The sequence below is a fragment of the Eutrigla gurnardus genome, assembly GCF_963514095.1.
Source record: "Eutrigla gurnardus genome assembly, chromosome: 5".
In the NCBI taxonomy this organism is placed as follows: domain Eukaryota; kingdom Metazoa; phylum Chordata; class Actinopteri; order Perciformes; family Triglidae; genus Eutrigla; species Eutrigla gurnardus.
Genome location: NC_139919.1, coordinates 22,432,709 through 22,460,553, shown reverse-complemented (window position 1 = coordinate 22,460,553; position 27,845 = coordinate 22,432,709). Strand labels below are relative to the sequence as shown.

General features: G+C 45.1%; 1 protein-coding gene and 3 pseudogenes across 5 annotated transcripts; all 4 read left to right on the top strand.

The window, feature by feature from the left end:
• Positions 1-3,298: 3,298 nt before the first annotated feature.
• Positions 3,299-9,955, top strand: LOC311013228 (protocadherin-10). Of its 2 annotated transcripts, XM_084009214.1 has the most exons (4): positions 3,303-5,892; positions 8,420-8,478; positions 8,651-8,778; positions 9,100-9,955. In XM_084009214.1, the coding sequence occupies exons 1-4, from the start codon at positions 3,370-3,372 to the stop codon at positions 9,462-9,464; spliced, it is 3,075 nt and encodes a 1,024-aa protein (XP_083865340.1). In that variant the 5' UTR covers positions 3,303-3,369; the 3' UTR covers positions 9,465-9,955. The 2 variants fall into 2 exon arrangements, with proteins under 2 accessions (XP_083865341.1, XP_083865340.1); XM_084009215.1 differs by lacking the exon at positions 9,100-9,955 and having other exon boundaries at positions 3,299-5,892; positions 8,632-8,768.
• A 4,246-nt stretch (positions 9,956-14,201) lies between these two features.
• Positions 14,202-19,487, top strand: LOC311013740 (protocadherin beta-13 pseudogene; annotated as a pseudogene). Its single transcript has 2 exons — positions 14,202-16,596; positions 18,385-19,487. The product of its transcript is annotated as a protocadherin beta-13 pseudogene (transcript).
• A 511-nt stretch (positions 19,488-19,998) lies between these two features.
• On the top strand, positions 19,999-22,326 carry LOC311013739 (protocadherin alpha-C2 pseudogene; annotated as a pseudogene). The gene has a single exon. The product of its transcript is annotated as a protocadherin alpha-C2 pseudogene (transcript).
• A 642-nt stretch (positions 22,327-22,968) lies between these two features.
• LOC311013738 (protocadherin beta-16 pseudogene) lies at positions 22,969-27,592 on the top strand (annotated as a pseudogene). Its single transcript has 3 exons — positions 22,969-25,275; positions 26,817-27,456; positions 27,576-27,592. The product of its transcript is annotated as a protocadherin beta-16 pseudogene (transcript).
• The last annotated feature ends 253 nt before the right edge of the window (positions 27,593-27,845 follow it).

Sequence of the window (27,845 nt, the reverse complement as noted above, 5' to 3'; positions counted from 1 at the left end):
TGTGTGTCTGAGACTCTTTGGTGTGATTTGGGTGACTCCAGTTATAATGTTTATATAGGTAGGTGATGATTTGGACATGAACACTTAGTGCTTTCAGTCAGAAAGCCATTAGGGTTAAAAGGTTTTGCGCGCAAGTGTTATGACAGTTGGTGCAGCACAAATTCCCTTTTAAAAACAATGTCACAAACAATACAGTTTATCCTTTCTTTAGTGTCCAAAATGGTGACATTCATACTGAAAAAACAATAGTTTGTGTTGGCTTTTGTTTGCATGCAAAATGCTTGTGAAATAGGTTATATAAATGAATTAAATCTGTTGCTTTATGTTTATGTCGCTTGTATTTGTTCAGCATCTATATTCTACACTTGTATCTTCCACTTGTATCCCTCTCTGCATGATGTATGAATGTATTGAAATGTAATGTGCGTCAACATAGTTTATCAATAAAGTTGATTATGACTCCGTATTGATAAGCTCTCATGAACAAAACTATGATATGCCTTTTTAATGGGAAGTGTTCAACATCCTGTTGCTTAGATGTCACAGAGACTAGAGGCCAATGTATTTCCACGCATGTTTACATTATCGTCCAGCAGCCACTAGATGGCGCCACAAGAAAGTAAACGGCATGCTTGGCTTGTGCTCGCTGTGGGTCAAAGGAAACGTAGCCTGGACCCGCTCGACTGAACTCCCTTTAAAAGTTACACGTGCGCGTCTTTACTTTGAAGCGTGAAATGAACGATCGAGGAGTTAAAAGTTTCCTACCACCGGTCCTTCACCGCCCTTGATCCACCTGCGCCTCCCGTGACTCACACTTCAGAGAGCGGAGTGACGGGTCACGGTCAGGTGCTCGCCCACCGGTAGTTCGGGGAAAGTAATGGCTGTCTTCCCGTCGGACAATGGGGTGAGCCGGGCGATAGGGGCGGATGAGATCGGCTTAATGCTCCGTGTAATGCATGTTAATGTAACAGGCACCGAGGGACCGCCGGCCGGAGTGCTTTGGGATTATTTATCACAAAACATTTGTATTCCTCCGTCGGAGAACGGTTGATCCCGGATAGCTGCACACTAATCCTTCACTCCGTTAATTAAAAAGAAGAGGGAAGCAATGGAACTGGTGGTGGTGATTTTTTTCTTTTTTTCTTTTCCAGAAATGTAATCATTTCTGGAGAAGCTTAACCATCTGCTTGAGGTTAAGTCTGCAAGCAGATTGTGTTTTCTGCTTATTTAAACCTGGGGATTTCTGGGTTTTATTTCTTCCTGAAAAGGGGAGGGTGTTACATTTCAGGGGCTGCTTGTTGGAGAGACAGGGTCGGGGACACGTTGTGTGCCTTGGAAACAGTACAAGTGATAGGCCTCGTATTCCACAATGATCACTCAAATGACGTGATAACATTCCGGTTTTATGCAACAACAACAAACAAAAAAAGAAAGAAAAATAAATACATCATGACCTTCATTCAACCCCTTTACATACTGAACATACAGAGACTACACCCCACCCTCCATCCTCCACTCCTAAAGTTATTCTTCTTTTAGTTAACTTGAAAGAGAGATGTCAGATACAACACAATCTCCAAGTTGAAGTATTCCCACTAGCGCGTTTTTCAAGGGGAAAAGATCAGAGGAGCAACCATCAACACCCTTTTCGACGGAGGACGTATCCTCGGGTTTTGGGCGCAGTTTAAATGGAGAATAAAAATGTTAGTGTCTTGTTCTTTCTCTCTCGTCTCCCTGTCGTCCTTTCTCTTATTATTTTTTGGTGGGTATCTAACACGCTCGGCGCTGCCCGGGGGCCACGGCTGTGTCGTCAGTCTCCAAAAGAGTCTTACAGATTCCAAGAAACCGTTTTACATTAGGATGCCACTCGTGTCTGGCTGGAGACGAACCCGAATTCACAAAGGCATCCTTTAGTTCTCTCCCTCTCTTTCTTTCGCGCTCTCTCACTCCCCCTCTCTCTCACTCCGTGGTGTGGTGGTTGTCTAACTGAGCGGGATTAACAGGAAATGGATTCGATCTGAAAAACATGTGCCGCACTCTCAAGAGGCCCGAGTTGTCCTCTTTGTCCTATAACGACTCCACTGCTCGGTGGTGGTACTCTGGTCCTCTAATAGTCAACTATTCCAGTCGTCGAAAACCCCCCTCAGCCTCCACGCGCGCCCTTTTCCTGTCACCCGAAACTGTAAACACGTCACCTATGGGATATTTATCTAATCCCAAATATAATACCTGATTAGAGACAAGTATGATTAAGGCTTTGTGACATTGCTTTCATGTTGATTGTGTTGATACGTGTTCATGTCTACTTAAGTGAATTAAAGCCCTGTGACGTTTCTATGAGAGCATCAGCCGCTCGTGGTTGTCGCTGTAATCATTTTAGGGTCCGGAATGAACTCGTTTGAATATGGATTAAAGTTGAATATCCTGACCCATCAAATATTCTTTTTGTAAAACCCCGTTTCGTGTGTGATGATTAATAAATGGGACTGTTTTTACAGTGTGGGCATTCATCTTCAAAGGGCTCTCATTAAAAAGCATTATAGAATCCCAGGAGCCCACTGACAGCGGCCACTGGCCCATTTGCTGCAAAGAGAAAGAGCGCTTAGTCTAGTGTGTTTTGTTGTTGTATGCCGCACTGGATAATGTAATGTTGGAACCCCGGAAAACTTTCTATGTTCCCGTCGCTACTACGGGGGTTCTAACCGCTGCCACCCTGGGTCTGTATAATGTGATCCCCACGAGTAATCCTTGTCCATCCTCATCTGTTTAATGCAGACGAGAAAACGACACCGACAACGCAATTCGTCCCCCTAATCCAAATCTGGCTCTGATGTCTGGTGTCGAATTGACGCCTTCTCGTCCCTTTAGTGGGTCAGAGCAACAGACAGGAGGACGTGAAAGGGTTAAACGTCTACAGTAATTAGAGTCGCACTTCGCGTCTGCGTCCTCCAATACGGAGCTGCGAGAAGCTACGTCCACCCCCTCCCTCTCTCTCTCTCCTTCTCTTCTCTCTCTCTCTCACACGCACACACACACACACTCTCTTACACACACTCTTACACACACACACACACACCTCCCCACCAGCTCCTCGGAGTGTCTAATACACTGGAAAATCAAAGCGCGAGTCTCCCCCGTCCACACACGATCGGTGCTTTCACTCTTCTCTCCTCTCCCGTCCCCTCAGCTTAACTATCCAGTTAACTTATCCGTACACATAGATGTTTCAAACAAAGAGCTGACATTTTTTTTATATCATCTGGGACAGGCTCTGCTTTTATATGTACTTTTTTCCTTTTTTTTTAGCTGTGAAGGGCTTTATGAGCCGAAAGATGTCTGGGTGAGGTGATTTTTACGCACGACGCTGAAATGGATCACAGACTCTCCAGAGGCAGTTGGGTACCGGTGACTGGGCTGGTCGTATGTCTGCTTCTGTGTGCGTGTGTAGTGGACTTGGTTCTTGCACAAATCCGGTACTCCATCCCCGAGGAGCTGGAGCATGGAGCTTTTGTGGGCAACATCGCCGAAGATCTGGGCTTGGACGTGGCCAAGTTGTCAGCCCGCCGCTTTCGTATAGTCTCCGGCGCAAAGAGGCAATATTTAGAAGTCAACTTGGAGAATGGCATTCTCTTCGTCAACGAAAAGATGGACAGAGAGGAGCTGTGTGAACGAAGCCCGGGCTGTTTTTTACACTTACAAGTGGTCATTGAAAACCCATTAGAACTGTACAGAGTGGAAGTGGAGATTTTAGATGTGAATGATAACTCCCCCAGTTTCCCGTGGAGCGAGTTTAATCTGGACATCACAGAGTCGGCTGCGCCGGGCTCCTGCTTCCCGCTGGAGAGCGCGCAAGACCAGGACGTGGGCACCAACTCTCTGCGCTCCTACCAGCTCAGCGCAAACGAGCATTTTGTACTGAATGTCCAGACGCGCAATGATGGAAGCAAGTTTGCCGAGCTCGTGCTGGACACCCCTTTGGACCGGGAACAGCAGAAGAAGCACGAAATGATCCTGACCGCCTTTGACGGGGGGTCACCGGAACGCTCCGGGACAGCCCTGATAACTATTACGGTGTTAGACGCGAACGATAACGTGCCCGTGTTTGACCGCTCTGTTTACCGGGCGAGTCTGGTGGAGAACGCGCCAAGGGGGACGCTGGTGCTGAAGCTGAACGCCACGGACCTGGATGAGGGCTCGAACGGGGAGGTGACCTACGCGTTTAGCGGACACGCACCGCTCAAGGTGCGCGAGCTGTTCAGCGTCGACCCGTACACGGGTGAAATCCGAGTGAAGGGCATTGTGGACTATGAGAAAGCCAGCGTGTACGAGCTTTACGTGCAAGCGAAAGACAGGGGACCGTCGGCCGTGGCTGTGCACAGCAAAGTGTTGGTCGACATCATGGACGTTAACGACAACGCGCCCGAAGTCATCCTCACATCAGTGTCCACTCCTGTCCAGGAGGACGCGCCACCGGGCACGGTGATAGCCGTTATCAGTGTGATGGACCGGGACTCGGGGGAGAACGGAAACGTTGACTGCCAGATTCCGAGCAACGTCCCCTTTCAGCTCCATTCATCTTTCAAAAACTATTACACCCTGGTGACAAGCGAGTTCCTGGACAGGGAAGCGGTGACCGAGTACAACATCACCCTCACAGCCCGAGACTTGGGCTCTCCTTCCCTCTCCACCAGGAAAACCATCCTCGTCCAAGTGTCTGACATTAATGACAACCCCCCGCGGTTCTCCCAACCTTCATACACTGTTTACGTGACCGAGAATAACGCCCCGGGCGCTTCCATTTGCTCCGTAACTGCATTCGACCCCGATTCTAACCAGAACGCCTATCTGTCTTATTCTATTCTCGAGGGTCAGATCCAGGGCATGCCCGTGTCCACTTACGTCTCAATCAACTCTGACAACGGCAACATCTACGCATTGCGCTCTTTCGATTATGAGCAACTTAGAAACTTTCAGATTCTGGTGCAAGCGCAGGACGCTGGTTTCCCCCCTCTCGCCAGCAATATCACGGTCAACGTCTTTGTCCTGGACCAGAACGACAACGCACCTGTTATTGTATCCCCTCTGCCTAAAAACGGCACCGTGGCCACAGAGGTGGTTCCGCGGTCAGTGGACGCTGGGTATCTGGTTACCAAGATAACGGCGTTAGACGCGGACGCGGGGCAAAACTCCCGGCTGTCCTATCAGGTGTTACAGGCTACGGACCCGGGGCTGTTCAGCGTGGCTCTGTATACGGGCGAGATCAGGACTATTCGCCGGCTAGTGGAAAAAGACGCAACAAGGCAAAGACTTGTAATATTAGTCAAGGACAACGGGCAGCCGCCGCTCTCCGCGACAGTATCCATTGTCCTCACTGTGGTAGACAGCGTCCCCGAGTCGCTGTCAGATTTCGGCGACCTCACACTCAGCCCACAACCCCCCTCGAACCTCGCGCTCTACTTGATCGTGTCACTGAGCACAATATCTTTAATATTCCTCGTGGCTATCATCGTGCTGGCCGCGGTTAAGTGCTACAAGGACAGGGAGACCCTCAGCGGGTACAACCTCCCCCCGTTCGCCTGCTGCTGCTGCGGTGGCTTTCAGCCCGATCCGCCCCCGGAGGTGTTCAAAAAATCCAACCTCAACCTGCAGATTTCCTCCGCGGCCAAAGTGCCCACGAACTGCATGGAGGTGAACGGCAACAGCGGTCTCTCTCAGTCATACTGTTATAAAGTGTGCCTGACTCCCGAGTCGGCCAAAAGTGACTTTATGTTCCTGAAGCCGTGCAGCCCCGGCAGCACGCCGAGGAACAACGAGGCGAAGAGCGCGGAAAACTCGTGGAACGCGCAAAACCGGAGCGCATCGGTGAACAACGGAGCAACTACTCCGAATGAGGTACGGTGGAATCAGCGTGTGGTGGGGGACGCCAGGGCTTGGTATATTCATTAAAATCCATCTGTTTCACTCACTGCCACAACAAAACCCCATCTCACTTTTCTGTGTGATAAGCACGTGCCCGTGACATTCTCGCGTGAAGGTCAAACCGCGCGTGCCAGAGAGACTGAAACTCAACTTGAGCAAAAAAAAAAACTGAGCAAAGCCACGGGTTTTCTGCTCTTAGTCTGAGTAATTGTGTCACCCAGCAGGGTGTCTCCGCTGTTTTTATAATTATGGCAATCATGTATTCTATGGTAATGTTTTGCACCCGGGAAATTAAATGAGACGATGTGAGATTACATTTTAATTGGCATGGTAATGAAAGTGTAGAGCCCAATCTTGAAAGGAGCACATTCTGTGCGTGTACCGTGTCTTATCATCTGCACGGAATGAAGTGAGATATCAATGACTGTGTGAGAGGAAGAGAACATGTAGTTCAAGTTGACTCCTCTCGTCAGTCTTGGCAACGTTGCCAGGTGTCTTCACGGCACGATTCCTGCTAATTAATGGCACGTAGACGCGCTTTTAATAAGAATTCATGAAGTTAATTGTAATATTGTGTGATCCCGGAGATCAATACATCATCCAGTGCCATCGCAGTACTTTTCATGGAGGGACACACACACCTGCCCCCACCTGAGTTTGAACAAAAAAAGTCAAGGTTACATGAAACAGACAAGGTGAATGGCAGTCGTTTGAATGCATCAGCCTTGGGTCCAGACAATTATTTTCCGGCCAGTCGGGTTTGCGACACGCCTTCTTGTCCTCAAACTAACAATATAGGACAGATAACCTCACTAACTATGCCTCAAGGGCACAAGTACGGCTCAACCATTATACTACACGCAAGGTCGCGTGGGCCCATTCGCAAGGGGGAGGGGGGGTGGCTGTCCATTATTGATGAAAAATGGCAAATGGACTGTTTTGGGGAGACAGGGTAGGACATCGGGAGGGAAGGGGGGAAGGAGGAGGAGAAGGGGGGGTGCAAGGACATGGCTGGACTGAGACGTGGGCCGCCTGTAGATCGGACCCGACGTTGTCCTCTGAATGCGAGAGAGAGAGAGCGAGAGAGAGAGCGAGAGAGAGAGAGAGAGAGAGAGAGAGAGAGAGAGAGAGAGAGAGAGAGAGAGAGAGAGACGTGGCTTCATATTTGTCGAGCAGGGGTGGGGGGGAGGAGGAGGAGAAGGGGGGAGGAGGGTGACTCGGAGAGAAAATGAATTTACAGAGGCAGGATGTCTACACCAGTGTTTCCTAATTCTAATAGACGTGGCAGCCGCCTCTCTGTTTTCACCCGAACGCAGAGGGACAAAGACTCCGTGATAGCAGCCTCCACCAGGCAGACGGAGAAATGTCACTTCGGTCACTGGCACGCGCACCTCTGGCCACAAGAGGGATTTCGAGGTCACGGCGATTGTTCTGCCTGCAGCTACGCTCCTTCAGGAGAAAGTGCATTTCCCGTCGTTAATTGGCTCCCCCTAATTCAGCCCCGCGCGTCCCTCAGCGTAGCCACGCGAGTCGTCGTGAGCAGCGGTGACACATCCGACCTCAAAGACAAATATCAATTAAAAAAAAAAAACATCCGAGCATTACACAAAGCACGTGCACGGGCCTGCCTAATGTGACGAATTGAAGGTGAAAGGGGGGATTAAGCGCACACTCGAGCGTGTAAGACGCGCAGGACAGGTGCGTGCACACGCATTCGTGCGGCTGCTGCGTGTATTGAGCGCGCCGTCTACTGTTGCATACACATCGCCAAGGACCGCAAACTTTTCAAGGCTCTCCGTGAGACTTTTTAATTAAAAACCTTGCTCGAGGAGCATCAGGCAAATATTAATGTAAAAATGATGCATAAAATCCACAAAACAATGACGTGTGTAATTTTCTTAATTTCCTCCCTGGCACGGTTTCCTTTGAAGATTAAAATCATGTTTCGTTTCATCCCGGTGGGGTTCTAATTGGTTTTGTGTGTATACTGGCGGGGAGTGTATTTTGAATACCGATTCTAATAATACGCTTACGTCGCATTCTCCGTGTTAACAACTTTAAGGGAATTAAAAGAACGTGGAATCCATACTATGAGACACGGAGCCGCAGTAGATGTCTCTCGGCTGCTCTCGCTCACCTCTCCCGCCGCGCCACAGACGATAAAAGACAAACTAAGTGGCAGGCGAGTCCTGAAGGCAACATCACCTCCACTATAAAAAAAAAATAAAGCTGTTTCGCCAAACATCCACAGGGCGGCAGTCGCGATCCATGTGAAATGAGTCATGTCTCCATTTCAGGACAAGCACAAAGATAACTGCTCCTCATGTCAGTTATCACTGACCTCTAACCATCCAAGGGGAAAGAACGAGCAGGCTCGTCTGTTATCAATACTGCTTGGATTGAAACGTACTTTGAAGAGAGACACTGACATTGCAAAATTGTATGGATTTTCATGGGGATTTAGGGTTTATTTATTTATTATTTTTTGTTTTTCTTGCAGCTGAAGCAGCCAAACACAGACTGGACTCTCACAAAGAATCAGAACGCCTCCATTAAAAGGTATCATATTTAAACTTTGACCTTTGCCCATTGTCAACTCAATCACTCGTGCTAAAGCGTAACATGCTCACATAATAAGCTGAAGAGCCAGATCACTCGCGTTAAGATCGACATAGTTATGAAGTTTACGAGTAAAGCATGTTGTCATTACAGACTGGTATCTTGTTTGCAGTTATAACTCCATCAACATGGATGGCACCCTCATGCGTAACGCCATGCATGCAGACCCAGACAACTATGTCACCTCCATGGCGCCGGGACAATACTGGACCTGGGGCACTCACATGAGAGGGGTGAAAGGTAAGAGAGGCCAAAGACAGTGGACTGCAAACAGCTGTTATGCAGACCCACATTCTGTGTACAACACAGCACACCTCCATGCTTTCATGCAATGATGTTCTTTGTTGGCGTAGTCTTAATTCATCTCCACTACCACTAACAGAAACTGGGTTGTATATACCTCATCATTATGGCTCTGCTTATGCATTGTTATTGTCATTGTTTACTGTCCGGACTGCAAGTCACATTAGTTGTAAAAAGTGCTATGTAAATGAAAATATCATTACACCAATTAAGTAGTTGCTTCTCCTCTCCTTCCTCCTTTTCTATGGAACACTACAGAATATAAGATGTCTCCTTCAACCAGTGGGGTCGCCTCTCGCCCCTGGACTCCTCGATGCACACCGCCCCCCCAACAGCAGCAGCCATCAATCCCACCCCACCCTCAAGCTCAAGCTCAAGCTCAAGCTCAAGCTCAAGCTCACCCCCACCCTCACCCACATCCACATCCACACCCACCGCCTGACTACCACCACAATGTGTACATCCCTGGGACACCATCAGGCTTTTGCACCCTGAGGCCCGTGGTACAGCGAAGCGAGCTGGATGTCCACAACTCCTTCTCCACCTTCGGCAAGAGGCGACGTCTTCAGATGTCCCCCCAGGGAGAGGCTGCAATTATAAATAATGACCTGTACAATGACTGACTTTTCGATGGCTGTCTGAATGGATGATTAAAATGACGCATCGCCTCATATGAAAACAGAGACCGTTCGGTATGTAGATTAATTAACATATTATTTACAAGTGGGATGAAACGTTCACAGGATGGGCAAAAGAGAAATACTTAATGAACACTCCATTTTGGCTAAAATGCTGAAGAGAAATAAAGTCTGATGGTTATTTATGTGACATGCTGCTGCAACATGATATATGTATGCGTCTGCCTATTATTATTATCATTATTTTTATTTAGACAATCAAACAGGAGCAGCAATTACATCCAAAAGGTTTTGAAGAAGCATTAGTGGACAATACATTTGCACATCCTTATGAATTTATATTTTTGGTTTAATGAAAAGAAAAGGTATTTTCTTTTTGTATGTTTGTTTGCTGAGCTTGTATGAATATTACAAATCGTATGGTAATGCAAGCTGCAACGTGATGCAGACAACTGTAAAGGGGGGTCTTCCCCACACATGTACTGTATACATTTATGAAAATAAAGTATTTTTTTCATATGCTCCGGCTCATGTCTCTTCAACATGCATGTATTTTTAAACCTCGAGGCCAACCCAGCCCACGTGCTCTGATTCACGCATGCACTCAAACACAGATTCGGTCGATAAAGCATTTAGATGTAAGCTTCCCAGATCTATGTTTAATTAGCTTGAGTCAATTATTTTTGGGTGGAAAAGTTCCACCGCTACTTACACAAGGTTGAGAAGCTTTTCGCCTTGGTAAGCTGTTTTTCACCGCGAAGAATAAACATAGTAAAATGCTAACATATGCTAATTGGAGTGCCTGCATTTCCATTTGCCCGCAGAGGATAGTGGGGGTTCATTAACTGAACAAACAGAACCTCCTCTCTCGAAATATCACTTTAATTAAGACCACGAACACGAATACAAGCATCAGGGGAAAGGGCTCGGCACCAAATGCCACACCTGGATGTGAGCTAGAGGCCCTGCGACTTATTTCTCTGTGCCCTTTTACATCTTTCTTCTCAGGGAATTAGATCCTACCATCGACGGATGAGGGTTGGCCACTGGCCAGAAATGAGCCGGGTAATTAGGTCGTCGTATGGCTCAGATTGAAAATAATTCTGTTAATAAAGAAACGGGTGTCCGTAGAGAGCAAGGAGGGGAGCAGGCTAACCTTCTCTGCGGTAAGGTGATCCATAGGGACAGCTAAAGGGGCAGCCGTATTCAGGTCAGCTCGGCTTACTTTCAGACGAGTGAGGAATAGAGCTCTGTTCCTTAAATAGAGGAGTAGGATTATTCTATCTCTCTGGTACAAAACTGTTTTCAAGTTTGAAAATAGTTATTTTAGGATGATTAGACAAAACATTCGGAAACACTACATTTCTGCATTCGCCTGGAGCCCGAGTGAAAAGAGCTTACACAAACGTCAGTATTTTTTAAACTTGTCAATGCTATTTGAAGTTAAATTATAGTTCTGTGATTGGTGGAATAAAATACATCAGATCCGTTCAGTCTGGTCCTTTACAGAAACATGATTCTCAGCAGCACAATGTTGGTTGTTTGCATTCGGAGCTGTCCATGGCCGTGGTGCTGAAATTGTTTTGACCATAGTCCTTTCAAAGCCAACTGCAATTTCTTTGTCGTCCACCAGAGGGCGCATATGCTACTACTAAATGACTACTGATGCACACTTTCATCAGTTTTTGTGTGTGAAGCCCTGGTAAGAAACAAACCCATGAGGTAACACAAAGAGGTATACAAATTAAGTTTATTTCCTGGGGGGCAGAGTTTATTTCTTTAAGATGAGTGTTAGAAGAACAGTAATCTTGTATTAATATGATGTATTATTTAAACGTACTGAAGTAAGAGCAGCAATATGTAAGCTACATCAAATATTAAGAGCAAAAGAACACATTACGGAGAAAAATGACAATATTTCCCCCTGAAATGTTGTGGAGTGGAAGTATAGCGTGGCCTTGGAAACACTCAAGTAAAGCACAGGTACATAAAAGAGTAGCCTACTGAGTAATTGTATGTAGTGACATTCCACTGCTGCTTAGGGACCAGGCCCATTACAGAATCAATACTTCTGTTATGAAAATTTCCCCAGGCAACATACTTGTGACCCATTTACATCCGAGCATTCAACATTTTATATATCACTTACATTTTTGAACACATACACATACAACAGTCTACTGACGTTTTCAGTGTAAATGACAAATCTGGATGATATCTTATTTTATTTTGTATTCTACCATCATTCCTAGTCAAAATAACTGTGCCTATATGATCAGCGTTAGCACCATGTTGTAACACTTGGCTTGGCAACAGATTTGTCCAGCAGATGGCACCATTGAGTAAGAATCATTGCACAGCACACCAAACAAACTGCCTTATGACGACTATATTGATTTGAGGTACGCTCGGGGTGGGGTAGGGAGGTTACAATGACGTAATCTACGTCACGTCCGGGCAAAAAAAAAAAAAAAAAAAAAGGAGCTTGGAATCATTTCTCTTGTCTCTCTCTCAGACACATGCAACAGCACAACATTAGTAATATGAAATATGAAAATAAACATCACATGATTAGACTGCAAACACGATTTTATTCATGTTGTGAGTGAGTGCGTGCGTGTGTGCGTGCGTGCGTGTGTGTGTGAGAGAGAGAGAGAGAGAGAGAGAGAGAGAGAGAGAGAGAATATCTGGCATACAGTTTCTCAAAAAGTTACATTTGTTGTGTTTTGTGGTAAAATAATAGTAGGGCCCTATGAGTGTAATTAACGGGGAACACCGCTTCATCCAGGGTCTCTGCTCTCTGTCCGTTTCACCTAGGGGCGGGGCTGAGACACACACACACGCACACGCACGCGTTGTGATCGATAGTCCTGTCGAACGTCCGTTATTATAAATTTTCTCTGAGTTTTGTCAACATAAGAATGATTCGACCCGCAAGAATCCGTGTGATGAGGCATTTCAGGGCCCGAAATAATAGCTGGATGCATTACATATACGGTATGTTAAGTGGGATGACAAATAAGTAAGTAGATATGCTTAGTTGGAGATGGCGTTTGGTATTTTGCAGTTGAGGTGGCTCTCCTGTGGACTTTGTCTTGTGAGTGTGTCTACTTGAAAAAATAGTGATGCTGTTAGCTAAATGGTTTTAGCTGACCCACTATAGTAAAACCTGGTGCTTTGTCGCCGCCAAGTGAGAGAGAAAGGTATTACAACTCAGGTTGTAGTTAAGGATTTTGTTTTATTGGTTTTTAATATGTTTTAATTGAATTTAAATAGGGTGACTTTGCTTTCAACCCAGTTTGTATTAAACTCAGTATAGAGTGCCAATTGTACGTTTTTAATTAGGCTTTGGTGAAAATTAGTCATTTCCAAATTTTCCATATTAAAAAAAAAGTTCTGGATAGTCATTCTGAAATTAATAGAAAATGAGGGGCACAGGGAAAACAATGCTCTTTGAATTAATGATGAGATGATCAATGACAGGACCCCCGTTATGCAGCGGGTGTTTACGGATAATGTGCTCAACTCACCGTTTTGAGTTTTTGAGTCTATTTGCATTAAATAGTTTACCACAGGTACTTAGATTAAAGCTTCTATTGGTTTGCTTGATACTGTGTAACATAGCAGAGTTTTAAACATGGGAATGATTTGTTCATCTGATCAATTCAATTTGAGGTTTCAATAATATTACAATGATCAAAGCTGACTGAAATTTGGCTCCTGGTAAACAGCTTGCAGGGGGGAAAAGCTTTTATTTGGATTATATTTTATTTCCATTATTCATGTTGCATTATAACAACTCTGTGTTGTCTCCAGATGGATTAAAAGTAACAATTGGCCAATGGCCATCAGCCAACTATTAATTTATTTTAGCTCCTCTGTTTCATAGAAATGTGCACACTCAGCAGTAGAGAAAAGCCCAAGCCTGAGGAATGCAACCAATGTAAAATAGTGACTTATAATTCAATATATCTCCCTATAGGGGGTCGCAGGGGGCTAAAACCGATCCCAGCTGATATTGGGAGAAGACAGGAGCATCCTTTACCCAGAAGAAATCACATTCAATACTAATAATTTATCTTTAAGCATGTTTACACTAGGGTATCTGGCCTGTTTAATCCTAAAATAGACGAACTATGACCCTGACACATCTGCAATCAGTACAAATAACCTACAGAAACGTTGCTCTCTACTCTGAATACCTTTACACATATGGCTTAATTTTTTATAAATTATTTTTTGAGTCAATTTTAACCTTCTGTTTTATTATTTACTTATAAGGGAAAATGCCAGTGCAAAACAAAAGTTGTTAATAATTGCTGTACAAATAGCCAGCAAAATAATTGTTATGGAGAAGCTTTCTTCAGCTGATATCTATGATCATATCAGGGTATCATCTTCAACAAAAAAACAAAACAAAACTGTACACACTGTATGCTTTATGTTTTGGTAAATTCTTGGCCAACAAAGGTGATTCTAACAGTCTCTGCATTATGTACAGTCTCTGTCACACGGGGTCACTGTCGACTACTAAAGCATTATGCATCTCTCTCCTGGTAGTCATGACACTCCCATCTAAAGGGTGTAGGACGCAGCTTTCTGCGGGATATGCAGATGCCTTTTATCTCTAAGACATGTCCTAAGATTTTATTTTTATCTTAGAAAATCAACAAAAGCAACACGTTTTAAGAATTGCGTGTGTTGTTTCCTGCGGACGGAAGGATGCATATCTGGCCCACGGTCTTTGTCCTGTCTGCAGTATGGCCCGGCGCTTTGTCTGTGACACGGTACTCCATAGCCGAGGAGATGGAAAGGGGCTCCGTTGTGGCTAATCTCGCTGCGGATTTGGGACTTGATCTCGGAGGTCTGGCACAGCGAGAGGTAAAGCTTGATATTTTCCATAACAAAAAATATCTCGATGTCAATAAGAAGACGGGAGAGTTGTATATCGTGGAAAAGATGGACAGGGAATATCTTTGTCAGACGAAAACAACCTCCTGTTTTCTGAAGCTCGATGTTATCATAGAAAGCCCTTTACGTATCTTCAACATTGAAATTGGAATCACGGACATAAATGATAACGCTCCACACTTTCGACGAGACAGAGTCGAGCTCGACGTGTCAGAATCAGCGACGCCGGGGGAGAGGTTCTCCCTGCCGAATGGCGTGGATCCAGATGTTGGCATAAATACCATCAAAACATACAAACTCAGTGTCAGTGAACATTTCACCATCGAAATACAGACAGGCAGTGACGGCACTCAATATGTGGATTTGGTGTTGATTAAGTCTTTAGACAGAGAGGAGAATGCCGTCCATAATTTAATACTGACTGCTGTGGACGGCGGGGTCCCTGTGCGCTCAGGCACCGCCAACATCATTGTGAGAGTGCAGGACACGAACGATAATCCTCCGCGGTTTGACAAGCAGACTTACACAGTTAATATGACGGAAAACTCCCCGATCGGGACCTTAGTGATGAAGCTGAACGCTACAGATCTGGACGAGGGTCTGAATTCAGAGATAGTGTACTCCTTCACGCTTTACACATCGGAAAAAACACAAGATGTGTTTGAATTAAATCCTAACACAGGGGAGATACATGTGAAGGGTACGATTGACTATGAAGATATGAAATTGTATGAGATGCACATCGAGGCAAGAGACAAGGGGACGCATCCCTTGCTGGGGCAGTGTAAAGTAGTCGTCCACGTGACGGATATGAATGACAATTATCCGGAAATTACCATACAGTCTGTAAAAAACACAGTCGAAGAGAACATCCCAGTAGGAAGTGTCATTGCTCTTGTAGGCATAAGTGACAGGGACACTGGCGATAATGGAAATGTAAGCTTATCCATTAATAAGCTAATGCCCTTTATTCTTAACAAGTCATCAGATAGACCCCTGCATTACAAGCTAATAGTGTCAGAACCGTTGGATCGTGAATCTGTACCTGAATATGACATCACACTTATAGTGACAGATGCAGGTACGCCACCTCTGTCTGAAAACGAAACAATAACCGTTCATCTACTGGATATTAATGACAACGCGCCACAGTTCCCTCAGTCATTTTATACCATACGTGTCATGGAGAATAACGCACCTGGGGCCTTGCTCAGTTCACTCACTGCGTTTGACCCTGACCTCCATGAAAACCAGTATCTAGTTTACTTCATCCTGGAGAGGGAGATAGCCAACACCTCCATGTCCATGCTGTTCTCCATCAATCCAGAGAACGGGAATCTTTACGCACTAAAAACCTTTGACTATGAGATCGAGAAGGAGTTTCTTTTCCACATCGAGGCCAGAGACTCTGGCTCTCCTCCACTCAGCAGTAACGTGACGGTCCACATCATCATAGTGGACCAGAACGACAACGCTCCGGTTATTGTCTCTCCGTGGCGTGCACACGGCTCCGTGGTGGAGGAAAAGATGCCCAGATCCACCGACAAAGGCTCTCTGGTTGCCAAGGTGATAGCCTTAGACACCGACTCGGTGCACAACTCTCGGATTACTTACCAGTTCCTACAGGTGACTGACGCCACCTTGTTCAGTCTGGACCAATACAACGGAGAGATCCGGACTATGAGGATGTTCAGTTACAGAGATCCACGCCACCAGCGACTGGTTGTTGTTGCCAAGGACAACGGGGAGCCTGCTCTCTCTGCTACAGTCACCATCAAGCTGTCCACAGTGGAGACTGCTGTTAAGGCCTACTCTGACATGACTGAGGTGCCTCTAGAATATGACATCTTTTCAGACCTAAACCTGTATTTGGTCATCGGTCTGGGCTCGGTGTCATTTCTCCTGCTGATCACCATACTGGTCACCATCGTGCTCAAGTGTCAGACACCCAAGCCCAGCAAAGCAGCTCCTCCCTGCAGGAACAGTGTGATCAGTGAGAGGAACTCCACCATCGCAGATTCCACTCTGGTCTCCAACGATGCCTACTGGTACAGTCTGTTTCTAGCAGAGACCAGGAAAGGAAAGATGGTGGTCAGACAGCCTGTGCCAAAGGGCTCCAGATACATCGTGTCCAGTCTACCAAGAGGCACAGGGCTGACAGACACTAGTGACTCAGCAGCTTCCACTCTGCAGGTGAGAATGAAATGTACACATGCTTTATTTAAAATAACTGAGTTAGAGTTCAATTTCCATTTTAGAATTTTCAGGTCATGAAGCTGTATACATTAATATCATATGAAGTGAAAATATTTCAAATCAATCTTGTCATCAACAATCAACTTAATCTTTCATTCTAATTCACTGATTCCAAAGTGCATCATGTCAAACACAGTTAAAAGATTCTTGCAAGACCTAAAGGGTGGCGCTGTTTTCTTAGTAAAATACCAGCCCATGAACGCCATGACAGTGAATCGTTGTCATCGGGGCAGATAGTGAAACAACCGGACAGCTCTGTGGTGCTGAAACGCTGCTCGGATAAAACGCTCCGCGGTTTAATCATCGACATATTCTCAGGATTAAAATGTTGCGAATTTTTTCGGGATCAAAGCTTTTGTAGCACATTTCGATATCAATGGAAACGCACGTAATTTACCGTGAGTAAACCCGCACACAACAATGGAGTCTTTTGGAAGGTACGTGCTGCTCGTTATTTTTCTTTCGTTCGTTCCCAACATATCGACGTCCGTGACTCATTATTCCATACCCGAGGAAATGAAGGAAGGGTCGGTTGTAGCGAACCTTGCTGCCGATCTCAGCCTGGATGTGAAAACATTGAATCAGAGGAAGATGCGTCTTGACATCGTTGCGAATAAGAAATATCTGGATGTGAACAAAGAGACTGGAGAACTGTACGTTGTGGAGAAGATAGACAGGGAAAATATCTGCACAACAAAGTCATCAGCTTCCTGCTATCTAAGACTGGAGATGACATTAGAAAACCCAGTAAGAATCTTTAATATAGAAGTAGAAATTCTAGATATGAACGACAACGCGCCGCAGTTTCGGAGAGACGTCATACATTTAGATATATCTGAAGCGACGCCCAAAGGGGAGCGATTCTCTCTCAGTAATGCAGTCGATCCTGATGTTGGAAGCAATTCAGTGAAAACATACCATCTGAGTGAAAGTGAACATTTTAATATTGAAGTTCAGACTGGAAGAGATGGGTCGAAGTTTGCCGAATTAATCTTAACAAAGACTTTAGACCGAGAGCAGCTGGCTGTTCATAATTTAATTCTCACAGCTGTAGACGGAGGCACGCCTGCTCGTTCAGGTACTGCAAGTGTTATAGTTCGTGTTTTAGACACAAACGACAACGCTCCTACTTTTGACAAAGTCAATTATGACCTAAAGATAATAGAAAACTCTCCCATTGGAAGTCTCGTTGTTCACCTCAATGCAACAGACTTAGATGAAGGATCAAATTCTGATGTAACATATTCATATAGTTTATATACGTCAGAGAAAACACAGGAAACATTTCATTTGAATCCCTCTACTGGGGAAATAACTGTTAAAGGAATGTTGAATTATGAGGATTATAAGATTTATGATATGGAAGTTATAGCAACAGATAAAGGAGCCACTATTTTATCAGGACAATGTAGTATAAAGATAATAGTTGAAGATATGAATGATAATCACCCAGAAATATCAATTAAATCCTTTCAGAGTCCAGTCAATGAAAACATAGATTTAGACACAGTGATCGCCGTAGTTAGTGTCAGTGATAAAGACTCAGGTGACAATGGAGTGGTTGATCTTCATATTCCACATAATATGCCTTTCAAACTGAGGGAGTCCTCTGATAACTATTATGAATTAGTCGTGTCAGAGCCGTTAGACCGTGAGAAGGTTCCAGAATATGACATCACTTTCACTGTGACGGACAGAGGTTCTCCTCCTTTATCTGACAATGAAACCATGACGTTAGAACTGCTGGATGTTAATGACAACGTTCCACAGTTCCCTCAGTCATTTTATACCATACGTGTCATGGAGAATAACGCACCTGGGGCCTTGCTCAGTTCACTCACTGCGTTTGACCCTGACCTCCATGAAAACCAGTATCTAGTGTACTTCATCCTAGAGAGGGAGATAGCCAACACCTCCATGTCCATGCTGTTCTCCATCAATCCAGAGAACGGGAATCTTTACGCACTAAAAACCTTTGACTATGAGATCGAGAAGGAGTTTCTTTTCCACATCGAGGCCAGAGACTCTGGCTCTCCTCCACTCAGCAGTAACGTGACGGTCCACATCATCATAGTGGACCAGAACGACAACGCTCCGGTTATTGTCTCTCCGTGGCGTGCACACGGCTCAGTGGTGGAGGAAAAGATGCCCAGATCCACCGACAAAGGCTCTCTGGTTGCCAAGGTGATAGCCTTAGACACCGACTCGGTGCACAACTCTCGGATTACCTACCAGTTCCTACAGGTGACTGACGCCACCTTGTTCAGTCTGGACCAATACAACGGAGAGATCCGGACTATGAGGATGTTCAGTTACAGAGATCCGCGCCACCAGCGACTGGTTGTTGTTGCCAAGGACAACGGGGAGCCTGCTCTCTCTGCTACAGTCACCATCAAGCTGTCCACAGTGGAGACTGCTGTTAAGGCCTACTCTGACATGACTGAGGTGCCTCTAGAATACGACATCTTTTCAGACCTAAACCTGTATTTGGTCATCGGTCTGGGCTCGGTTTCATTTCTCCTGCTGATCACCATACTGGTCACCATCGTGCTCAAGTGTCAGACACCCAAGCCCAGCAAAGCAGCTCCTCCCTGCAGGAACAGTGTGATCAGCGAGAGGAACTCCACCATCGCAGATTCCACTCTGGTCTCCAACGATGCCTACTGGTACAGTCTGTTTCTAGCAGAGACCAGGAAAGGAAAGATGGTGGTCAGGCAGCCTGTGCCAAAGGGCTCCAGATACATCGTGTCCAGTCTACCAAGAGGCACAGGGCTGACAGATACTAGTGACTCAGCAGCTTCCACTCTGCAGGTGAGAATGCAATACACATGCTTTATTTAACGTAACTGAGTTAGAGTTCAATTTCCATTCTAGAATTTTCAGGTCAAAAAACTGTATACATTAATATAAATCTTGTCATGAATACTCAACGTAATTTTTCATTATAATTAACTGATTCCAAAGTGCATCATGTCAAACACAGTTAAAATATTCTTGCAAGACCTAAAGGGTGGCGCTGTTTTCTTAGTAAAATACCAGCCCATGAACGCCATGACAGTGAATCGTTGTCATCAGGGCAGATAGTGAAACAACCGGACAGCTCTGTGGTGCTGAAACGCTGCTCCGAAAACGGGTCGCCGTTGTCAGCGTCGAAACATTTTCCGGATTATAATTTGATGAATAAATTCTCGATCAAGGCCACAATAACACGGTAATTATTACTGGAAACGTACATGATTTCGGGCAAAGTGCGGTAACCCCGCATAGAACAATGGAGTCTTTTGGAAGGTACGTGCTGCTCGTTATTTTTCTCTCTTTCGTTCCCAACATATCTACGTCCGTGACTCATTATTCCATATCCGAGGAAATGAAGGAAGGTTCGGTTGTAGCGAACCTTGCTGCGGATCTCAGCCTGGATGTGAAAACACTGAATCAGAGGAAGATGCGTCTTGACATCGTTGCGAATAAGAAATATCTGGATGTGAACAAAGAGACTGGAGAACTGTACGTTGTGGAGAAGATTGACAGGGAAAATATTTGTCTTGCAAAGTCGTCTTGCTATCTCAAACTGGAGATGATATTAGAAAACCCAGTAAGAATCTTTAATATAGAAGTAGAAATTCTAGATATGAACGACAACGCGCCGCAGTTTCGACGAGACGTCATTCATTTAGATATATCTGAAGCGACGCCCAAAGGGGAGCGATTCTCTCTCAGTAATGCAGTCGATCCTGATGTTGGAAGCAATTCAGTAAAAACATACCATCTGAGTGAAAGTGAACATTTTAATATTGAAGTTCAGACTGGAAGAGATGGCTCGAAGTTTGCCGAATTAATATTAACAAAGACTTTAGACCGAGAGCAGCTGGCTGTTCATAATTTAATTCTCACAGCTGTAGACGGAGGCACGCCTGCTCGTTCAGGTACTGCAAGTGTTATAGTTCGTGTTTTAGACACAAACGACCACGCTCCTACTTTTGACAAAGTCAATTATGAACTGAAGATAATAGAAAACTCTCCCATTGGAAGTCTCGTTGTTCACCTCAATGCAACAGACTTAGATGAAGGATCAAATTCTGATGTAACATATTCATTTAGTTTATATACGTCAGAGAAAACACAGGAAACATTTAATTTGAATCCCTCTACTGGGGAAATAACTGTTAAAGGAATGTTGAATTATGAGGATTATAAGATTTATGACATGGAAGTTATAGCAACAGATAAAGGAGCCACTATTTTATCAGGACAATGTAGTATAAAGATAATAGTTGAAGACATGAATGATAATCACCCAGAAATATCTATTAAATCATTTCAGAGTCCAGTCAATGAAAACATAGATTTAGACACAGTGATCGCCGTAGTTAGTGTCAGTGATAAAGACTCAGGTGACAATGGAGTGGTTGATCTTCATATTCCACATAATATGCCTTTCAAACTGAGGGAGTCCTCTGATAACTATTATGAATTAGTTGTGTCAGAGCCGTTAGACCGTGAGAAGGTTCCAGAATATGACATCACTTTCACTGTGACGGACAGAGGTTCTCCTCCTTTATCTGACAATGAAACCATGACGTTAGAACTGCTGGATGTTAATGACAACGTTCCACAGTTCCCCCAGTCATTTTATGCCATACGTGTCATGGAGAATAACGCACCTGGGGCCTTGCTCAGTTCACTCACTGCGTTTGACCCTGACCTCCATGAAAACCAGTATCTAGTTTACTTCATCCTAGAGAGGGAGATAGCCAACACCTCCATGTCCATGCTGTTCTCCATCAATCCAGAGAACGGGAATCTTTACGCACTAAAAACCTTTGACTATGAGATCGAGAAGGAGTTTCTTTTCCACATCGAGGCCAGAGACTCTGGCTCTCCTCCACTCAGCAGTAACGTGACGGTCCACATCATCATAGTGGACCAGAATGACAACGCTCCGGTTATTGTCTCTCCGTGGCGTGCACACGGCTCAGTGGTGGAGGAAAAGATGCCCAGATCCACCGACAAAGGCTCTCTGGTTGCCAAGGTGATAGCCTTAGACACCGACTCGGTGCACAACTCTCGGATTACCTACCAGTTCCTACAGGTGACTGACGCCACCTTGTTCAGTCTTGACCAATACAACGGAGAGATCCGGACTATGAGGATGTTCAGTTACAGAGATCCGCGCCACCAGCGACTGGTTGTTGTTGCCAAGGACAACGGGGAGCCTGCTCTCTCTGCTACAGTCACCATCAAGCTGTCCACAGTGGAGACTGCTGTTAAGGCCTACTCTGACATGACTGAGGTGCCTCTAGAATATGACATCTTTTCAGACCTAAACCTGTATTTGGTCATCGGTCTGGGCTCGGTGTCATTTCTCCTGCTGATCACCATACTGGTCACCATCGTGCTCAAGTGTCAGACACCCAAGCCCAGCAAAGCAGCTCCTCCCTGCAGGAACAGTGTGATCAGTGAGAGGAACTCCACCATCGCAGATTCCACTCTGGTCTCCAACGATGCCTACTGGTACAGTCTGTTTCTAGCAGAGACCAGGAAAGGAAAGATGGTGGTCAGGCAGCCTGTGCCAAAGGGCTCCAGATACATCGTGTCCAGTCTACCAAGAGGCACAGGGCTGACAGACACTAGTGACTCAGCAGCTTCTACTCTGCAGGTAAATCATTTAATGCTCAATTAAATGCATAACATGCTTTTAATTCATTGAAAAGTCCGACTAGCTAACAGTTGACCCTTGGTTTTTGGGTCCAGATTGTGAAAATGGAAGTTTGTGAATGGTGATCTGAATGGGGGTAGTTCTGATGATTATGATCATATTCTACAATCTCCGAAACAATTGATAGAAGTCAATGAACCGTATTATAAATCCCTTTCTCAGTTCTTGTACATTACTTCAACATTGTTATAACACATAAGCCAACTTGCGATGATGCACGTGGGCTTTTTCCTGTACTTTAGCGTCGCTGTTCCCCAGCTTTACATCCGAATCGGTGATTTAACATCCGCCATGACAGCGCGTCATACGGAGACACACCGGACTGCGACACAGGCAGGACGGACAGCTCCTGGTGCTGAACCGGGTTTCATGGATTTTTTTCACGCGCGTTTGTCTTAAAACAACCCTTTGACGAGAAACGTATTCAAAGTATATTAGCGTTGATTTTTACCCCTATTGCACCTGCATGGACTCACTGAAAAGGAACGTTTAATTAGCGACGTAACAATGAACATGCATGACACTCGGAAGTCATGGAGGAGGTACGTGTCCGCGTTTGTGTTTCTAAGTACGATTGTGCACACGGTTATTGCCGTCACCCATTATTCTGTTCCCGAGGAGATGGAGGAAGGATCCGTTGTCGCCAATTTGGCTTCTGATTTAGGGTTAGACGTGAAGACTCTGAGCGGGCGGGCGATGCGGTTAGACGTTATATCCAGCAAAAGATACCTGGATGTGAACAAAGAAACGGGGGAGCTTTTCATCGTTGAGAGGATTGATAGAGAGTATCTCTGTGCAATAAAGACAACGGCATGTTACCTTAAAATGGAGGCAATAGTGGAGAACCCGCAAAGAATATTTTACATCGAGATTGAAATAACAGATATAAACGACAACGCTCCTCATTTTCGGCGAGACGCGATAAACTTGGATATTCTGGAATCGACGCCAGCTGGTGAGAGATTCTCTGTGAATAACGCTGTTGACCCAGACCTCGGATCGAATTCGGTTAAAACGTACCTGCTGAGCGAAAGTGAGCACTTTGACATAGAAATTCAAACCGGAAGAGACGGATCGAAATTTGCTGATTTAATATTAAAGAAGGGCTTAGACCGTGAAAAGCGAGCAGTTCACAATTTAATTCTCACTGCTGTGGATGGCGGAGTCCCCACGCGCACCGGCACAGCCAGTATCGTTGTTCGTGTCATAGATACTAATGACAACGCCCCAACTTTCCAAAAAGATAATCAGCACGTTAATATTGTGGAAAACTCTCCAGTGGGATCACTTGTAATTAAGCTGAATGCTACAGATTTGGACGAGGGGACAAATGCACAGATCGAATATACATATAGTCTGTATACATCAGAAAAAACCCAAGGAACATTTAACTTGAATCCTTCCACTGGGGAAATAACTGTAAAGGGAATGCTGAACTATGAAGATATTCGGGATTATGAAATGGAAATCATAGCTACGGATAAAGGAGTCAACCGTTTATCAGGGCAAAGTAAAGTAAAGATTTCTGTAGCAGATATGAATGACAACCACCCAGAGATATCCATCAAATCATTTCAAAGTCCAATAAAAGAAAATGAACCGGTAGACACAGTGATCGCTGTAGTGAGTGTCAGTGATAAAGACTCAGGTGACAATGGAGTGGTTGATCTTCATATTCCACATAATATGCCTTTCAAACTGAGGGAGTCCTCTGATAACTATTATGAATTAGTCGTGTCAGAGCCGTTAGACCGTGAGAAGGTTCCAGAATATGACATCACTTTCACTGTGACGGACAGAGGTTCTCCTCCTTTATCTGACAATGAAACCATGACGTTAGAACTGCTGGATGTTAATGACAACGTTCCACAGTTCCCTCAGTCATTTTATACCATACGTGTCATGGAGAATAACGCACCTGGGGCCTTGCTCAGTTCACTCACTGCGTTTGACCCTGACCTCCATGAAAACCAGTATCTAGTTTACTTCATCCTAGAGAGGGAGATAGCCAACACCTCCATGTCCATGCTGTTCTCCATCAATCCAGAGAACGGGAATCTTTACGCACTAAAAACCTTTGACTATGAGATCGAGAAGGAGTTTCTTTTCCACATCGAGGCCAGAGACTCTGGCTCTCCTCCACTCAGCAGTAACGTGACGGTCCACATCATCATAGTGGACCAGAACGACAACGCTCCGGTTATTGTCTCTCCGTGGCGTGCACACGGCTCAGTGGTGGAGGAAAAGATGCCCAGATCCACCGACAAAGGCTCTCTGGTTGCCAAGGTGATAGCCTTAGACACCGACTCGGTGCACAACTCTCGGATTACCTACCAGTTCCTACAGGTGACTGACGCCACCTTGTTCAGTCTGGACCAATACAACGGAGAGATCCGGACTATGAGGATGTTCAGTTACAGAGATCCACGCCACCAGCGACTGGTTGTTGTTGCCAAGGACAACGGAGAGCCTGCTCTCTCTGCTACAGTCACCATCAAGCTGTCCACAGTGGAGACTGCTGTTAAGGCCTACTCTGACATGACTGAGGTGCCTCTAGAATACGACATCTTTTCAGACCTGAACCTGTATTTGGTCATCGGTCTGGGCTCGGTGTCATTTCTCCTGCTGATCACCATACTGGTCACCATCGTGCTCAAGTGTCAGACACCCAAGCCCAGCAAAGCAGCTCCTCCCTGCAGGAACAGTGTGATCAGTGAGAGGAACTCCACCATCGCAGATTCCACTCTGGTCTCCAACGATGCCTACTGGTACAGTCTGTTTCTAGCAGAGACCAGGAAAGGAAAGATGGTGGTCAGACAGCCTGTGCCAAAGGGCTCCAGATACATCGTGTCCAGTCTACCAAGAGGCACAGGGCTGACAGACACTAGTGACTCAGCAGCTTCCACTCTGCAGGTGAGAATGCAATACACATGCTTTATTTAAAATAACTAAGTTAGAGTTCAAATTCCATTCTAGAATTTTCAGTTCATAAAGCTGTATACATTAATATCATATGAAGTGAAAATATTTCAAATCAATCCTTTCATCAACACTCAACGTAATTTTTCATTATAATTAACTGATTCCAAAGTGCATCATGTCAAACACAGTTAAAATATTCTTGCAAGACCTAAAGGGTGGCGCTGTTTTCTTAGTAAAATACCAGCCCATGAACGCCATGACAGTGAATCGTTGTCATCGGGGCAGATAGTGAAACAACCGGACAGCTCGGTGGTGCTGAAACGCTGCTCCGAAAACGGGTCGCCGTTGTCATCGTCGAAATATTTTCCGGATTATAATTTGATGAATATGTTCTCAATCAAGGCCACAATAACACGGTAATTATTACTGGAAACGTACATGATTTCGGGTAAAGTGCGGTAACCCCGCATAGAACAATGGAGTCTTTTGGAAGGTACGTGCTGCTCGTTATTTTTCTCTCTTTCGTTCCTAACATATCTACGTCCGTGACTCATTATTCCATACCCGAGGAAATGAAGGAAGGGTCGGTTGTAGCGAACCTTGCTGCCGATCTCAGCCTGGATGTGAAAACACTGAATCAGAGGAAGATGCGTCTTGACATCGTTGCGAATAAGAAATATCTGGATGTGAACAAAGAGACTGGAGAACTGTACGTTGTGGAGAAGATAGACAGGGAAAATATTTGCAATACCAAGTCATCAGCGTCTTGCTATCTCAGACTAGAGGTGACATTAGAAAGCCCATTACGGATTTTTAATATAGAAGTAGAAATTCTAGATATGAACGACAACGCGCCGCAGTTTCGACGAGACGCCATACATTTAGATATATCTGAAGCGACGCCCAAAGGGGAGCGATTCTCTCTCAGTAATGCAGTCGATCCTGATGTTGGAAGTAATTCCGTAAAAACGTACCATCTGAGTGAAAGTGAACATTTTAATATTGAAGTTCAGACTGGCAGGGAAGGGTCGAAGTTTGCCGAATTAATTTTAACAAAGACTTTAGACCGAGAGCAGCTGGCTGTTCATAATTTAATTCTCACAGCTGTAGACGGAGGCACGCCTGCTCGTTCAGGTACTGCAAGTGTTATAGTTCGTGTTTTAGACACAAACGACAACGCTCCTACTTTTGACAAAGTCAATTATGAACTGAAGATAATAGAAAACTCTCCCATTGGAAGTCTTGTTGTTCACCTCAATGCAACAGACTTAGATGAAGGATCAAATTCTGATGTAACATATTCATATAGTTTATATACGTCAGAGAAAACACAGGAAACATTTCATTTGAATCCCTCTACTGGGGAAATAACTGTTAAAGGCATGTTGAATTATGAGGATTATAAGATTTATGATATGGAAGTTATAGCAACAGATAAAGGAGCCACTATTTTATCAGGACAATGTAGTATAAAGATAATAGTTGAAGACATGAATGATAATCACCCAGAAATATCTATTAAATCATTTCAGAGTCCAGTCAATGAAAACATAGATTTAGACACAGTGATCGCCGTAGTTAGTGTCAGTGATAAAGACTCAGGTGACAATGGAGTGGTTGATCTTCATATTCCACATAATATGCCTTTCAAACTGAGGGAGTCCTCTGATAACTATTATGAATTAGTCGTGTCAGAGCCGTTAGACCGTGAGAAGGTTCCAGAATATGACATCACTTTCACTGTGACGGACAGAGGTTCTCCTCCTTTATCTGACAATGAAACCATGACGTTAGAACTGCTGGATGTTAATGACAACGTTCCACAGTTCCCTCAGTCATTTTATACCATACGTGTCATGGAGAATAACGCACCTGGGGCCTTGCTCAGTTCACTCACTGCGTTTGACCCTGACCTCCATGAAAACCAGTATCTAGTTTACTTCATCCTAGAGAGGGAGATAGCCAACACCTCCATGTCCATGCTGTTCTCCATCAATCCAGAGAACGGGAATCTTTACGCACTAAAAACCTTTGACTATGAGATCGAGAAGGAGTTTCTTTTCCACATCGAGGCCAGAGACTCTGGCTCTCCTCCACTCAGCAGTAACGTGACGGTCCACATCATCATAGTGGACCAGAACGACAACGCTCCGGTTATTGTCTCTCCGTGGCGTGCACACGGCTCAGTGGTGGAGGAAAAGATGCCCAGATCCACCGACAAAGGATCTCTAGTTGCCAAGGTGATAGCCTTAGACACCGACTCGGTGCACAACTCTCGGATTACCTACCAGTTCCTACAGGTGACTGACGCCACCTTGTTCAGTCTGGACCAATACAACGGAGAGATCCGGACTATGAGGATGTTCAGTTACAGAGATCCACGCCACCAGCGACTGGTTGTTGTTGCCAAGGACAACGGGGAGCCTGCTCTCTCTGCTACAGTCACCATCAAGCTGTCCACAGTGGAGACTGCTGTTAAGGCCTACTCTGACATGACTGAGGTGCCTCTAGAATACGACATCTTTTCAGACCTAAACCTGTATTTGGTCATCGGTCTGGGC